Source organism: Alternaria postmessia (assembly GCF_024291825.1).
Source record: "Alternaria postmessia strain BMP 2775 chromosome Unknown scaffold_73, whole genome shotgun sequence".
Taxonomy (NCBI): Eukaryota; Fungi; Ascomycota; class Dothideomycetes; order Pleosporales; family Pleosporaceae; genus Alternaria; species Alternaria postmessia.
This window is the reverse complement of record NW_026260146.1, coordinates 66,859-81,832: the sequence shown is the minus strand read 5'-3', so window position 1 is coordinate 81,832 and position 14,974 is coordinate 66,859. Positions and strand designations below refer to the sequence as shown.

The 14,974-nt window shown below is 52.2% G+C and overlaps 7 protein-coding genes across 7 annotated transcripts; 5 read left to right on the top strand and 2 right to left on the bottom strand.

The window, feature by feature from the left end:
- Nucleotides 1-451: 451 nt before the first annotated feature.
- Nucleotides 452-1,229, top strand: J4E82_008711 (uncharacterized protein; the record flags this gene model as incomplete). The annotated part of the gene is made up of 2 exons (XM_051734942.1): nucleotides 452-1,016; nucleotides 1,075-1,229. 2 exons carry the CDS (start codon nucleotides 452-454, stop codon nucleotides 1,227-1,229), a joined length of 720 nt encoding a protein of 239 aa, XP_051585311.1.
- Nucleotides 1,230-1,732: 503 nt separating this feature from the next.
- J4E82_008710 (uncharacterized protein) lies at nucleotides 1,733-2,832 on the top strand (the record flags this gene model as incomplete). Its single annotated transcript, XM_051734941.1, has 2 exons — nucleotides 1,733-2,159; nucleotides 2,210-2,832. 2 exons carry the CDS (start codon nucleotides 1,733-1,735, stop codon nucleotides 2,830-2,832), a joined length of 1,050 nt encoding a protein of 349 aa, XP_051585310.1.
- A 527-nt stretch (nucleotides 2,833-3,359) lies between these two features.
- Nucleotides 3,360-5,484, top strand: J4E82_008709 (uncharacterized protein; the record flags this gene model as incomplete). The annotated part of the gene is made up of 2 exons (XM_051734940.1): nucleotides 3,360-3,724; nucleotides 3,774-5,484. The coding sequence occupies 2 exons, from the start codon at nucleotides 3,360-3,362 to the stop codon at nucleotides 5,482-5,484; spliced, it is 2,076 nt and encodes a 691-aa protein (XP_051585309.1).
- Nucleotides 5,485-8,436: 2,952 nt separating this feature from the next.
- Nucleotides 8,437-10,682, top strand: J4E82_008708 (uncharacterized protein; the record flags this gene model as incomplete). The annotated part of the gene is made up of 5 exons (XM_051734939.1): nucleotides 8,437-8,530; nucleotides 8,635-8,805; nucleotides 8,853-9,357; nucleotides 9,413-9,973; nucleotides 10,034-10,682. The coding sequence occupies 5 exons, from the start codon at nucleotides 8,437-8,439 to the stop codon at nucleotides 10,680-10,682; spliced, it is 1,980 nt and encodes a 659-aa protein (XP_051585308.1).
- A 472-nt stretch (nucleotides 10,683-11,154) lies between these two features.
- On the top strand, nucleotides 11,155-11,565 carry J4E82_008707 (uncharacterized protein; the record flags this gene model as incomplete). Its single annotated transcript, XM_051734938.1, has 1 exon — nucleotides 11,155-11,565. The coding sequence occupies one exon, from the start codon at nucleotides 11,155-11,157 to the stop codon at nucleotides 11,563-11,565; it is 411 nt and encodes a 136-aa protein (XP_051585307.1).
- Nucleotides 11,566-11,896: 331 nt separating this feature from the next.
- Nucleotides 11,897-12,644, bottom strand: ERV25 (vesicle coat component; the record flags this gene model as incomplete). Its single annotated transcript, XM_051734937.1, has 2 exons — nucleotides 11,897-12,346; nucleotides 12,435-12,644. 2 exons carry the CDS (start codon nucleotides 12,642-12,644, stop codon nucleotides 11,897-11,899), a joined length of 660 nt encoding a protein of 219 aa, XP_051585306.1.
- Nucleotides 12,645-13,019: 375 nt separating this feature from the next.
- On the bottom strand, nucleotides 13,020-13,805 carry J4E82_008705 (uncharacterized protein; the record flags this gene model as incomplete). The annotated part of the gene is made up of 2 exons (XM_051734936.1): nucleotides 13,020-13,534; nucleotides 13,589-13,805. The coding sequence occupies 2 exons, from the start codon at nucleotides 13,803-13,805 to the stop codon at nucleotides 13,020-13,022; spliced, it is 732 nt and encodes a 243-aa protein (XP_051585305.1).
- Nucleotides 13,806-14,974: the final 1,169 nt, after the last annotated feature.

Genomic DNA, 14,974 nt, shown 5'->3' with positions numbered 1-14,974 from the left:
GTGAGGCTGCAAGGCAGTCGAACCAAGACTAAGACCGGGTATGTGACTGATACATGGACTCTGTCTTACTCGGTCTGGTACAGAGAGGAGGCATGTGTTCCCTGTCTTGCGACAACTGAACATTTTGAAATGCGGACTGAGACCGTCGCATGGCCCGCCGCATCATCGGCAATCATCTCTTCCCCCAGAGAGTCATGTAGCTGTCCGGTCGATACAATAACCCTGCGACCTGGGATCTGGGTAGATACTGGACATTTGAGATCCACATGATCATCGTAAGCGGGACTCCCCCAGATTCTTAATCAGGCAACGATCCATACGTGCAGACAGTTTGGCCTCACCTTTCACTTTCATCAGAGACAAACGCAGACATGAAACAACGAACCTTTCCCACCTGCAACCTGAACTCTCTGTTTCGCTTCCACTCTCAGCCTCGAGCAAAGTTGCAACAATGGCCCATCCCTATGTTCCTCGTGCCAGCGTCTACCGTCCATCGTACGGTAACGTACTGCCACAGACACCAGCAGCTGATCCGCTCAACTACAACGCAGAGGTGAACCGCATTCCCGTCAACCCCCGCCGTCACACCGCCCCAAATATGACTCCATCCCAACAACCTCAGCAACAAGACACTCACCTACACCCCCTTATCCACCGCACAACGCGCGCCTACGACCTCGTCATCAACTACGCTCGCGACTCTAACGGCGGTACCCGCTGGTCGTACGAGGATATCGACGATATCAAGCATGTTGGGAGGTATCTACATCGCGACGTGCTTGATCTGAAATACTGGAAAGAATTGGTTGCAAACGGGGGCGACATGGATGAGGGCACTGCGAGGAGGATATGGGACGACGAGGAGAGGTTGAAGAAGTACTGTGAGCGGGTTATGGATGTGATTAGGGATACTGAAAGGCTTCCGTTGAGGCAGCGTATGACCCAAGATGAGGAAATGTCAGCTGGTGAGGAGATGGATGAAGGTTCTAGGGAGAGCGAGTATGGTGTTGACGATGGTAAGAAAGTCTCACCTGCAGGTGGTAACTAAAAAACTAACTTTGTCCTTGACTCTAGGCCGCAACGATCTCGGCGGAGGGACGATCAAGGAGGAAAGTGTGGACGGCGAGATGTATACAGACCTAGAGTACAAGGTCGAAGAGATCGATCAGCCGGTTGATGCACGGTGGGCAACCTGGGCAACTGAGTCTTCAACGCGGTTTGCTTGGTGAGCTGTGGTGCATCTCCAAGGCATCCCGATCACATGTGCTTCCAGCAGGAATTTTGGAGCGATCAGTAGACTAGATCACGATAGCAGGTTGGCGTGTCTCAAGACAAATGCAAGGATATCAGAAGGTTCCCACACGTTGTTCCGCATCCCAGCTGATTGGTGTTCGGCGCTCGGCTATCTCCCCGACCCTGGCGCAACGGCGCTGCACATGTGTGGTGTGCTCGACTCAACACTTTCACATGCTTGCAACCTCACGACTCCCTCGAAAATCCGCACGGATTCGGAATAATGCCGTCTCAGCAAAACGAGGATAGCCGCTGTGCGGCGGGCGTCACATGCAGAGCCCCAAGCTTATCTCCCATGACATTTTTCTCGGCTTTGCATCTTTTCTTGCCGTGTTACCATTTGGCCGATTGCTTTTCGCATTCTTTTGAGGGGAACTCTGGGTGAGGCTGCGAAGGATCATAACTTGTCTAGGATACGCCCGAGAGATAAGCCGAAAGTATGCTGCGGGTCGAACGCGCTGAGATGCCCACGTCGACTTTCGATACAGCGGCGATAATGGAAGGAGAGGAGACGAGCTACCGGCCTAGTATGCTGTACAGCGTGCTCCCTACTGTTGTATCGAACCACCTTCCGACGATACCTTCGCTCCGACAATCTCTCAATGATGTACGGAATCGCGGCTCACACAGCAAGTCAGCCTCTATCGATGAACTGCCACAACCCGAGACACCTCCGCCAGGCTACTCGTCGATACCACCGAGCGGCTCTATCACACCACATAGACTCTCTGTTGCGTTGGGTGAAGCAGATGCTGCTTTCGTGGACGACGCAGAGGATAGACCTGGGTCTTCCGGAAGCGCACTTCCACAACTATATCGCGCTCAAGAGACGAGCACTGGGATCAGGTGGAGTTATGCTTCCTTAGGTAAGGAATGTGGCTCGTTAATGTTGGCGTTGCATGCTCACAGTTCATAGGAACAAGCCTCATGGCTCAAGCATCCCGAGAATCCAGCGAATTCATGAGTACCTCTGACGAAACATCCGCGACGCTCACCCGCCAACTCTACGTGCATGGCGTGACATATCTACTGCGAGGGCTGCCAACGAAACTTACACCAGAAGAGACATCAAGCATCCAGGCCGCCCTTCCACAAGACCTCGTGGAGACAAGGCATTCCGCAGACACGCACGCTTTACTCGCCGTCTCCCAACATACCGCAGCCACCAACCATGCACCACCTCGCGACCCCACGATTCTGCACCGGCTGACTGCGACCCTCGTCTTACAATCCTTCATCCTTATGCAGTTCCTGCTACCATATATCAAGTTATTCCTCTCGCATACCTACCAGTTTGAGCGGAAACATCAGATCGCAAAACGGCTGGTCAATACGAGCGTTGCGACCGTCGATGACATTGGACGGAAGACGTTGAGGCTGAGCCAGACTGTGTGCCAAATGAACGATGGTATGGTTGGTCAGGTGATTAATGAGGTGGCTGTTTGGTGGGTCAGGGGGATCACAGGGGGTGTGCAGGAGGGAATTGCTGAGGGGCTAAGGGTTGTGAGGGTGGAAGAGAGGGAGGAGAGGGGTAATTGAGAATTTTTACTGCATTGCGTGAAGCATTGGGAAGGTCATGATGCATTGGACAAGGCGTTTGGAACTCGCATGTTTCGATAGTTTACGAATTAATGATACGCATTGAATTCTCACGCTATGCTGCCCGGACTAGTACTGCAATGTAACCCTGAGAGCATAGAAGGCTACTCACGACTTCCTGAATCTGTACTTTATCTGTACGGAGAGTACTCTCAAACGACAGCTATGTTGTGAACGAGGAACTCTGCATTACCAAAGTCTATTTGGGGTTGGACGCTTTCACGTGACAACGAACGCCGCTTATCGTTATCGGGCGGACTTCCTAGCGCGCGTTGTGGGTGCACGTCCCTTGGAAAAGTGCTGCATGGCAAAGTTTCTAGCGGTAACATCTCAGGCGAATACACGCCATTTTTTTCTCCAACCCGCCTTCTTCTTTCAGGCGTATTCAGGATATAATCTCTCTTGCTCATTCCAATCGTTACAGATACCCTCTGTCACGAGCAAGTGTATAATATTGCCCGCACATTATGTTCGGCGCAGTGAGAAGATGTCCCGCGACACTCGCGAGGAATCTTGCCTCAGTCTCTACTAGGACTCTCCGCACACCCCTCACCCACAACTCGAGCGTTCTGAGGATACCACTGCAATCAGCGCGCCTCCAGAATGTCTCGTTCGCCGGCTTCCACAACAGCGCCACAAGGTGGCAACAAGAGGCTCAAGAGGAACAACAGAGCATCGAGGAAGATGGCCCCGTCACAGAGTTCAAGGAATTGGCCACACGCGGACTCGTCCATCCCAACCTCATCAGGACTATCACGAACCAGATGAAGCTCACGACTATGACGGACGTGCAGACCAGGACTATCAACGAAGCCCTGAGCGGGGTTGACATGTAAGACCCTTCGCCGACCCTCGTCTTACGATATACTAACACATTACAGCATCGCACAAGCAAAGACCGGTACCGGTAAAACGCTCGGTTTCCTCGTCCCCGTCATCCAACGAATCATTGCGAGCGCCCCCGAGCTCGGCGAGAAGCCCAGAGGATACAAGCGTGCGAAACCCGATGACATCCGGGCCATTATCATCTCACCTACCCGAGAACTTGCAGAGCAGATCGCTGTCGAGGCTAAGAAGGTGACTGCCGGTACCGGCATCGTCACGCAAGTTGCAGTCGGTGGCACCCAGAAGAGGGCTATGCTTCAGAAGACACAGCGCGAAGGATGCCACCTAATGATTGCGACCCCCGGACGACTTTTCGACATCCTTTCAGATCCATACTCTGGCGTCAAGGCCCCCAAATTGAGTGCATTGGTCATGGACGAGGCCGATCGCCTGATGGACGACGGGTTCTCCAAGGAGATTGACGAGATTAAGAACTTCCTGCCCGACCCAGCTGAAGTCGAACGCCAAAACCTCATGTTCTCCGCTACTATTCCCCGCGAGGTTGTCGGCCTTGTCCGCGCGACCATGCGACCCGGCTTCCACTTCGCAAAGTGTGTGGATGAAAACGAAGAACCAACGCACCAGCGTATCCCGCAGAAATACGTCAACCTCGCCGGTTTCGAGAACATCATGCCTGCGCTGTACGAGCTCGTTCTGCAATCGCAACAGAAAGCTCAATCTGGCGAAAGCCGTCCATTCAAGGCCATTATTTACTTCAACAGCACCGCTGAAGTCACATTGGCAGCATCGGTTTTCTACAAGCTCGGTGGTGGTTTCAAGCGCAATACCCCTCTGTCTGGCCTCCGCGCCTATGAGATCCACGCCAAGCTCACCCAAGCGCAACGTACAAGGGCAGCAGATGATTTCCGCTTCGCAAAGTCCGGCATCCTCTTCTCCTCTGACGTAACAGCTCGTGGCATGGACTTCCCCGAGGTCACTCACGTCATCCAAATTGGTCTTCCCCGTGAACGCGACTCCTACATTCACCGTCTCGGTCGCACAGGCCGTGCCGGAAAGGAAGGTGAAGGCTGGCTCTTCCTAACGCCCTTCGAGAAGCACGAGGTCCGCCGCCGTCTCAACAATCTGCCCCTCCAAGATGGAACCCACACGCTCGAGACTGCGACGGTTGATATGACACAAGCAGCTGAGATGCCTGAGGACGTTGCGAAGATTCTATCTGACACTGTCGAGGCACACAAGAAGGTCTACCCTGACCAACTTGACGCCGCATTCCGTGGCCTCTTTGGAAGCTTTCAGTGGTACGGTGACAAGCAGGGTCTGCTGGAAGGTGCGAACCGTCTAGCAGAGTTTGGTTGGGGTATGCCTTCGCCACCACCACCGCCTGCTAGCCTCTACATGGGAGGCCGTGGACGTGGCGGCGGCGGCCGTAGCGGTGGTCGTGGCGGATTCGGAGGCGGCAGGGGAGGCGGAGGTGGCTTCGGTGGTGACAGGGCTGGTGACAGGAGAGGCGGCGGCGGATACGACCGTAGTTCGTACGGTGCTGAACGCAGTGGCCGAAGCGGAGGATTTGGTGGCAACCGAGGTGGTGATCGTGGCGGCTTTGGCGGCGATAGGAGAGGAGGTGGTGGTTTCGGAGGTGACCGGAGAGGCGGAGGTGGCTTCGGTGGTGACAGGGGCGGTGACAGGAGAGGAGGAGGCGGCTTTGGTGGTGACCGACCAAGGAGGGAGCCAGCCTCACCCTTTTAAGCCTTTCTCACGGGAGTCTGACGTCTTCTAGCCGCCCTTTTTCTTTTCCCTTTCTTGTACTATATACCTGTATACCCCCCAACGAGCTTTGGAAGAATGAGGGATGACGGACATGGTCATTTGCATTGGGCGGCGTTTTAGGGGTAAGATTGGGGTTTTTTTAAGCAACCTCTTATCACATCCCGCTCAAAGAGAGTAGTCTCATGTTGTAACGAAAACCAATCTCCATTCATAAACTTTTGGAGTTACCCGGGGAGTCTAGTTAGGGTTAGGAAAAAGTTTGAGTAGTCTTCTTTTTTTTTTATCATTCACGTTGGTAAAATCTTCCTTGTCTCGTCTTCGCCCTTTTGATCATCTTGTCCCATTCTGAGTTACTACACTTTCTTATTCTGTTATTTTATCGTGCTCACTCTGCCTGCCTTCCAGCACTATGATGGACGGGAGCAAAACGTTGCATGAGCAGCCTTCTTGATCTGATCTCTTAGTCCGCCGATGAATTCGAAACAACCTGCAAAACTCTCCAGCACCTTTACAGCCGTACCGGCGCTCTCCTCGCATTGTGCTTGTATAGAACCCTGCATCACGCCAGAAGGACTCATCATCCGTGTCGCTAATCGTGGCTGTGACCGTGGCTGTGGCCGTGGCCCTAATTGCGAGGACGGATGCAACTGGGACTGCGATTGGGATTGTGGTAGTTGGTGTTCAAAGTGGAATATCATCATCAGTGTGTAGCTCCCCAAGGCTGCCGAACAGATCTGTGGAGCTGCGCATGTGCCCAGGGAGACGAGATGGGATAGTGAGGCTGTGATCGTGGTGGCCGAGTCGAGGCAGGTAATCAGTGCGTGGTGGGTCGAGAAGGGGAAGATTTGGGTGGTTGGAAGTGTTTCGTGATGGGGATTGAGGCTGCGGGTGATACCAGAGGAAGAGGACGAGGAGAAGGTGGAACGGTGGTCGTGCTGTATATCACCGTTGCTGTGGTGTTTAGTGTTAGTGACGCGATGGTGATGGCCTCGAGTCGTTGTAGTTGGCGAAAACTTCTGGAGGATGGTGGGGTGGTGCATGAAGGCGCGATATCTGTGTAGTTTTATGCGTGCACTGTGTTTGTATCAGCGGCTGTGTCACGAAAGGATGCGCTCAACTTTATTTACCTGTGTAGTCGTATCTTTGCTATGGCGCGTAGGGATATGGCGAGTCTCTCTTCTGTGCGGTACGACACATCGTGAATTAATGATGGGGTGTCGGATATTGCAGCTAGTTGGCGGGCGATGACTTTGTCTAGTAGGCGAATATTTTGGTTGAAAGCTGGCACCTCGGTTTTGGAGTCGCTGCCCTTCACCAATGCTACTAGAAGGAGAGTGGAAGCAACGAGAGTTTCTTCGGCGGAGACGTATTGGGCCCACATCTCCGATTTACCCAAGGTGGTAGGATGCGGTATATTGACGGTACGAATGTCAATCTTGTTTACTGGTGACTACAACATAGTCAGCTTTGGTCAAGATCGGTGTACAAGGTGTCTTGGTGGATACCGTACCGTACAGCTAACGATGTTGGCGTTGTATACGCACATCACACTCATCCACCACGCTCTCCGCTGAGCTTCTACAAATGCGCCAACATGCTCCCAATTTACAGACATAGCCTTGATTATGCTATGAGCTTTCTGTGCCAAACGCGTCATCTCTTCAATATTGCCCCAGCGAAGATACTGGTACAAGCTAAGAACACAACATGCCAGTGGCAGTTCCAATCGCTGAGGTACATGCGGATGGAATGCCGATGGGAGGACTGTATCTTGGGAGAGGGGAGACGAAAGGGAGAACGGTTCGACCAAGTCTGCCGCCCGCTGGTATAGATTTTGGACGAAGTTTCCATCGTTGACAACACTTGGAGGTTTCAATGCATCTGACTGATACAGAACTGAAGACAGAGCTAGGATCAGAGGTGACGAAGTTTGTGAGAGAAACGAGCCACTACTGCTGACATCCTCTTCTGAAGAGTCAATTCTCGGTTCCTCTATCGGTGGAGGCAGGATTGGGAAAACAGGATGTATGTGCTTGTAATAAGCTCCAAGGATCTGGGCATCGGAGTGATACGGCTGTTGATAGACAGGCTGAGACTCCCCCAGTACCAAATCAGTAGGATCGAAGGAGCCAACTCGTGGAAATGACGGTATCCTGAACATCTCAGCAAAGAAGCTATCCAGTTCCGCGTCCGTACTACCGCCGAACATTCCCTCGAACTGGAAGGAGCCTAGATCCCCACTAAACAATGGGGGAAGTAACCCGCCATAATAAGTCTCTCGAGGATACTCCGGGCCCATGTTGTCGGACATTTGACAATCGAACATACTAGGATCAGACGCGCCCCATGAGCCAAGAGCATTCATTGATGAATCCCTAGGCTCAGGAAGATTTACAGCTCTCGATGTAGTCTTCCGACCCCGTCGATTGGGTAAATACACGCATGTTGCGTTCTTACGTAGGCACTGCCGATAGCTATGTTAGTGGACTGTGCAGGGTGGCGGACAGAATTTTAGCTTACGCGACTGCAAGGGTTGGTACCACTACATTTCAATCGCGACGCCCTGCTGCTACAGGATCAGGAGAGGCAGTACATGAGTTGTAGATTGTGTTCATCGCAGGTAGACATAGCGTGACTTGTGTCCCAGTTTTAACACTCCTCGGTCAGGATCATGACGTACCACGAGCTGCACGCTAGCTTGACGGGTATAGGCTTCCTCCGAGCGTGCGACATGTCGCAATCATTCCAGCACTATCCAAAGGAAATAGTAGTTGAAAATCGGATATCGCTTCAGGAACGGTGATCAAGATTGCCGCTTCTTGTTGGAGAAACTCGGTGTCTTGAAAGGTGGGGCTAGCTAATCTCGCACTAAATAAGGGCGCCAGAGACGAACCGTCACTTTTCTCCAATTCTCCAACAGCATACTCGGCAATGATGGCAGATGCAACCACGAAAACATTCTCATGCGCAACGTGTGATCGGCAATTTCGCAAGCTCGAACATTTACAACGACATACTCGAACGCGTATGTGAACATTTTTCAAATGTCTTGGTGTATCAATGTCATGGCTGAGAGGATACAATATCATCCAGAGCAAAGGCTGATATATGGCTGATATAACCTGGTAGATACCAAAGAAAAGCCGTATCACTGTGATTGCGGGCTGTCGTTTGCTAGAAAAGACCTGCTCAAACGTCACAGGCGACTTGCTCATGCGGCATCGGATGAAGCTGGCCAGAGTGGTGCTGCCATACCTCCAAGCGAAGCATTGCCGCTTCCTCCTGAGTATCACCACCTTGGTTAGTGTATTCAAGCTATAACATCGAATGCTTACCTGACGCTTCAGGCACGTCCTTACCCTCCCCACCAGCACAAGAAAGGGGTTTGAAGCAATTCGAGACTTTCCTTTCCCAAAGTAGTCTCCAAGATATGGCTGATCGGCATGAATCAAACAACGAACGTCTTGACAATGCGCCCGAAGATTCCAACTCTATCACCCCGCTGACAAGGACTGGACCACTGCCAACGCATTCTAACACTAATCCGAGTGGCTTATCCGCCATCTCGTCCAATACGACAGACAGTATGTGGCAGGAGTACCAGGAGAGAGAGCCAAAGTTTGTACCACCGTCTACTCAAGCTTGCCAGCGATATCGACAATCCTTCCACTTCCACACCAATTCAGCCTTGATTCATCCCACCATGGAACTCACAAGCATGGAATTCGCCTTGCGCACTGCTATGTTTGCATTGGGAGCGTTACATCTTCTCGAGTACAAAAGCGCAAGAGCACTGTTCTCAGCAAGTAAAAGCGCAGCTCTACACACGTGGACAACGGAATCACCTGAACGGCATGTTTAAAATTTTCCAGAGCGGCATCGAAGAGTCGTGCTAACCCATTCTTAGTCTATCCTGGCAGCTGACAAGCGCGTTTGTGCTACTTATTGATTTCATCACGATCGAGTTACCTGCAAACACCATGGACGAGCTTCGCCGATTTCACTATGCACTTCAGCTATGTTTTGAAGTCGGTGCCAAGAATGTCGAATCATCACCGTCGACATCATATTCACAATGGCTGATCGAGGAGTTGGAGAGAAGGAGCCAAGCCTTCGGTGCCTGTGCCATAGCGATACACAGTTTTGTTTTTGATTCCTCTATCATGGCATGGCCTGCTAACGTTCGTTTCCGATTTCCATGTTTAGCGGATAGCTGGGAGACGTTGCGACACGCAGATCTTGACCGCAACAACACGTCCCGACCTTTGCAAGGTGAACACATCTTGGAATTCATCAACCAATTACTAGGGATACCGTACGACGGACGTGCTACTATGCTCAGCAGTCTAGACATATTTCAAGTTTTTGTAATACTCGCATTCCTCACCCATTACCTCTGTGTGAGCAGAGAAGCGAGAGCGCTTTTCAGGGCTCATGATGACATATCGAAGGAAGAAGCAAGATACAAGTGAGTGGCTTCCCTGAGACACAGTTTGTTTGCGCCGCACTTACTCATCCGAACAATCAGAGATGCTATAGCGCTCACCGGAGCTCGCGTAAGATTCGCTTCGATGACAGAAACCAATAAGTTTCAACGTCAAAGACAAAAGACGGAAAGTCTTGTGCATCTTGAAAGTATCAGACATTGGTTGGTGATAGATTCGGCTATGTACAAGACTGAGGAGGCGGCAGAGATGCTACTATACCTTCATGATCAGCAATATGTTTTCCCGAAATCACTGAGCGACGATGTGCTCTTGTGTGACGTGGGCGCCTCGGTCCATCTCTTCGAGGATCCTGCAAATACCGGCTTCGCATTCTTCCTTCGCTACCACGCTAATACTTGGACACTGTGGAATGTACTCTTGATCTTCGAATCTGCTCTGTTTCTATGTGCATGGATCAAGAAAGCGGCAGTCGAAAGCAGTGGCAATCAAGCCTGTCAGGTCATCATCGAGGATCTCAGGGGAGCTCTATCGATGGCGTGGTCCTCTTTGGATGTTTCGGATGGCCAGCCGGATTTTACGAACACGAAGGTACTCGCAAAGTCTGTCTTGCTATACTGGAGCCACGTGCTGGTAAGTTTGAGTGAGAAGCCGTTTGCACGTACGCTTGGGCAGGCTCTCGGCCAATACGCACGGTCTGTGGGCACCGAAGAAGATACTATGATGGAGTAGACCAAGTGGACATCATAGCTTCCCAGGGATGGTCACGCGATACCAGGAAATGCAGAATAAAACTGGATCGGCACTGCAGAATTCTAGCATCTCTCACGGTGTCTATCTCCAACTTCTCGGGCCGACTTCTCCAACGACGAGCATTCTGCATCACCGATAGAGATAACCTGATGGCACGAAGACTAAGGGACGGATTAGTCACCTAGTGGGACTAAATAACGTCGACCTTGATCTCAAGTTAAGCAATATAAAAGAAGGTGTCGCTCTGGTTGCTCGATCGCAGGATAACTGTTCTCCACACCACCTGGACAAACACTTTGATATTTTTTTTTGAACGTCGACATCACACCGTTACACACATATCTCGGTCTGCTCGTTCATTAACCCAAGTAGGTACCTTGCTCCCAATTCGCAAGTAGCAAGAATCTCCTGACACACTCCAGTTCAACCATCCACCTTATCCAACCTAATCATGTCCTCCCTGACCTACACCAACCCTCCCGGCGCCTCCCAAAAATTCTCAGACAAAAGTCACTTCTCCATGGCCGTCGCCCTGCCCAACGGTATCATAAAGTGTTCGGGCCAAGGCGGCTGGGACCCCACCACCGGCGCCCTCGACGCCAACAACAGCGACGAGCAAATAGCCATCGCAATGAAGAACGTGGATCTAGTGTTGAAAGCCGCGGGACTACGTGGCTGGGAGGATGTATACCATCTGAGGAGCTACCACACTGATATCCGGTCAAGTTGGGATTCGCTAGTCAAGGCGCTCAAGGAGGGAATCCCGGGGCATCGGCCATGTTGGACGGCGGTTGCGGTGCCGCATTTGGCGTTTCCGCAAATGCTGATCGAGTTGGAGGTCGAGGCTATCAAGCAGGGATAGACAGGCTCTGTTGCACGTGTCTTTTCTTTCGCAATGTGTATGTCTTTAGTGTTTGCGGACTGGCTGTACCTCTAGCAATGTATAAGCCGACTAGACATTAGTACACTGTCAGTCGGGAGCCATTAGAGGCAGAGAACATGTGAGTTACTGTGAACAAGTTTGAAATCTGGATAAGTCCTACCAACGCCGCTCCAGTCGTGTGTGAAGTATGCAATCCATAAAGCTTCCATGCTCGTATCGTACCCATCCATACACACCGGGTCGCCAAAGTCTCTCTTTTAACCAAAACGCTCTCAGCCCTCCGAACCATCCAAAGCCACTGCGCATTACTCTAGATGAGATGCTTGCTCCTGAAGTAGGCACGAAGGTACACAACCTGCCAAGCCCCAAGCCCAACAAGCATACCCATAGTACCCAACGCAAACCACTTGACCCTCTCATTAGTGCTCTCATTGGTATCCCTAAGCTTCTGCTCGCGACTCCTCAGGTAATCCATCTCCGTGACAATCTCTCCAACAACCTCCTCGATCCTCCTGAGCTCCGCCTCAACAGGCTTCAGCTTGTCGGCGGCTCCAATGGCATTCCAGTCCTTGGCATCGGCGCCAATGTCAATGTCGAGCTCGACGTGGCGCGGGGTGATGGACTTGGAGGAGCCGGACGAGGTGAAGATGTTTTCGAAGCAGACGTCAAAGGCAGAGTCGGCGTGCGAGGTGAAGGCGTAGCGGTTCTCGCCTACCACGTCTTTGGGACGGTGGTAGTCGTTGCCCATTGCGTCGCGGATCTAATTGTGCATTGTCAGTATATATCCTTATTGTGTTCGCATTGCTCGCATGCGAGCATTGGTGTTGAATCTAGTCGTTGCAACGTACATGCATATCCACCCTCTGTCCATCCCCCCGATATCCGTCCATAATCACCGTGACAACAACCAATTGTTCCCTCGCAACAAAGTTCCTAATGCATCGCTCGTACTTGGCTGAGTCGTGTGCTGCAACGGGGTGGAGATCGAATTTGAGGGCTGCGGTGAGGGGGAGGAGGGCGAGCAGCACGCAGCTGAGGAGACGTGCTAACCGGTCCATGGTGAAAGAGTTGTGTTTGTAGAGCTGCAGCGCTTGCAGGCTCGAGTTGTTCCGCGCTCTTGCGTGGCTTTGGGAAATGTACAGCTGTCGCGAGGGATGCGCGGAAGGACAGATGGTCCGATTGTAAGCTAGCGTTGAGTGGGGAAGGCGCGTGCGGACCCTGAGCGGCCATTGGCAGGAGCGTAGCGTGCGCTCTCCATCATCACTTTTCACACTGCTAGGGCAGAAAGCATCACCACCTTCACAGAGTCATACCAAGCAGAATTGGAAGAAACAAATACATCATACTCGTCATAATTCGTTAACCTTGACGCCAGACTGGTCGCTGAGAATGCTCGAACCGTACGGTAGACTACACGTCGCCTGACAGCCCTTTTACCACGCGGTAGTACCACCATCTAGCTTCAGATCATGCCCAGTCATGTAGCTGCTTGCCTTGCTTAACATGAACAAGCCCGCAGCCTTGTACTCTTCCGGCGTGCTGAGCCGACCCAGCATACTGTTATTCTCCCATTCCTCGCGATTCGCCTCGCCCTTGTCGAAGTTGGCCTGCACCATCGGCGTAACGATGTGACCGGGGCTCAAAGAATTGACTCGAATACCACCTGAGCCGTCTGGGTTCTTCCTTCCCCACTCCATGGCTAGGTTCCGTGCTAGTTGTACCACCGCTGCCTTGGACGAGTTGTAGACAGGTGCGATGAAACCGCGGTTGGCGATGGTTCCGCTCATGCTTGCGACGAGGCAGATCGATCCCTGGATCTTGTATTGCATCATCTGACGGGCGCATTCCCGTGCTGCTAGGAACACGCCAGTGTAGTTGACGTCTAACATTTTTTGAATGTCTTTCTTCTGGAACTCGATAGCCGGCGTTACTTGCTGGATGCCGGCGGCTGTAGGGTGAAATGGTTAGTATGTTACTTCTAATAGCATTGACTGACCCGTACCTGCGATAAGGCCATCGAGCCGTTGATGCCTCGATGCAATATCCCCGATGCACTTCCGCATCGCCTCCTCGTGCGTCACATCCACGTTATGGTACTCCAGACTGGCACCGTGATTGCTCTTGAGCCGTGTCTGGGCTTCTTGGAACACTTGGGGAGGCTCTGGCAGCCGGTCGAGACAGTACACCTTGCCACCAGCTTCTACGAGCCCTTCAGCCATGCATAGTCCTAGTCCACGACCTCCACCTGTTTATTCGTTAACACGGGCTACAAAAGCGTTTTGTCTGCTTTGCACAAGGGAGGAGGACGGCATGCTGCACCTGTAACCACAAACACTTTCCCGTCGAGGTCGAACTGGCTGAATCTCTTTTCTCCAACACTCTCAGCCTTTTCGTATGGAACTTGGGGGTAGGTTGCGTCTTGGTGTGATGCGAGGGTTCGGCGTTGGGGCGGAGCTGTGAAAGGCTGAGAGCGGAACGCAGGCGGAGCTGGGCGTACGAATCGGCGAAGCAGCATTCTTGAGGAGCGAAGAGATGTCATTGTCGCTGTCGCTTTCTTGTCTGATGAGGCAAATCGTACAGAAGATGAAATGAGGACAGAGAGAAAGAGAGAATGGTATCAGTGTCTCGCAGCAAGAGCCGGAGCGTGCACAAGCTGACATGTATACGTTGCACAGCAGGCATGATGTAATTGCAGCTCATACGCGTACCTCCCCCTTCCTTCACCTTGGCTTCCTTCCAAAGCATCGTGACTTCCGCGGCCATCCCGCTTCTCAATTCGTTGAGAAGCTATGCGAAACCGCTGCAGCTGATCAGGGCCAAATCCTGGCAGCAAGCGCGTGACGACAGACACGGCACGAAATTTGGCAACGATTAGCTTACTTGACTCGCCACCACGCAAGACAAGAAGCAGCATCTCACGATGTTGGCACGCACATGCAGGCACGGCTGGCTGCGCGAGCTGAGTGGGTCCTGCCATGTTGCTAGCTTGCATCCGGCATCCGGAATGCGGGGCAGTGGAGACACAGGGCTGGGCACTGGTAGGTCTGATTGGGTGTTGCGGCTGGGCTGATTGGCTGCGGAGGCTGCCGCCAACACGACAGAAGTACATCATCCTGAGCAAACATCGGATTTCCGGTTCATGTTGCATTATCTTAGATGGGGAATGCAAATTTTCCCATGATGATAGTCTGGCAGTCTAATAATGGCAGCGGGGTATGTATTCTCCACTACGCGATAGGATCAACGTCAGGTTTTCGCTACGTCCCTTGCTTTTCCCTGTTACCTTGCTGACACAATAGCAAGGACAGTCCAACAAGCGACAGATCATCTATGCGAGTACCAGAAGTTCCTTCTGAGGGTTCGCAGCTACCCACTGCTTCATGCCAAC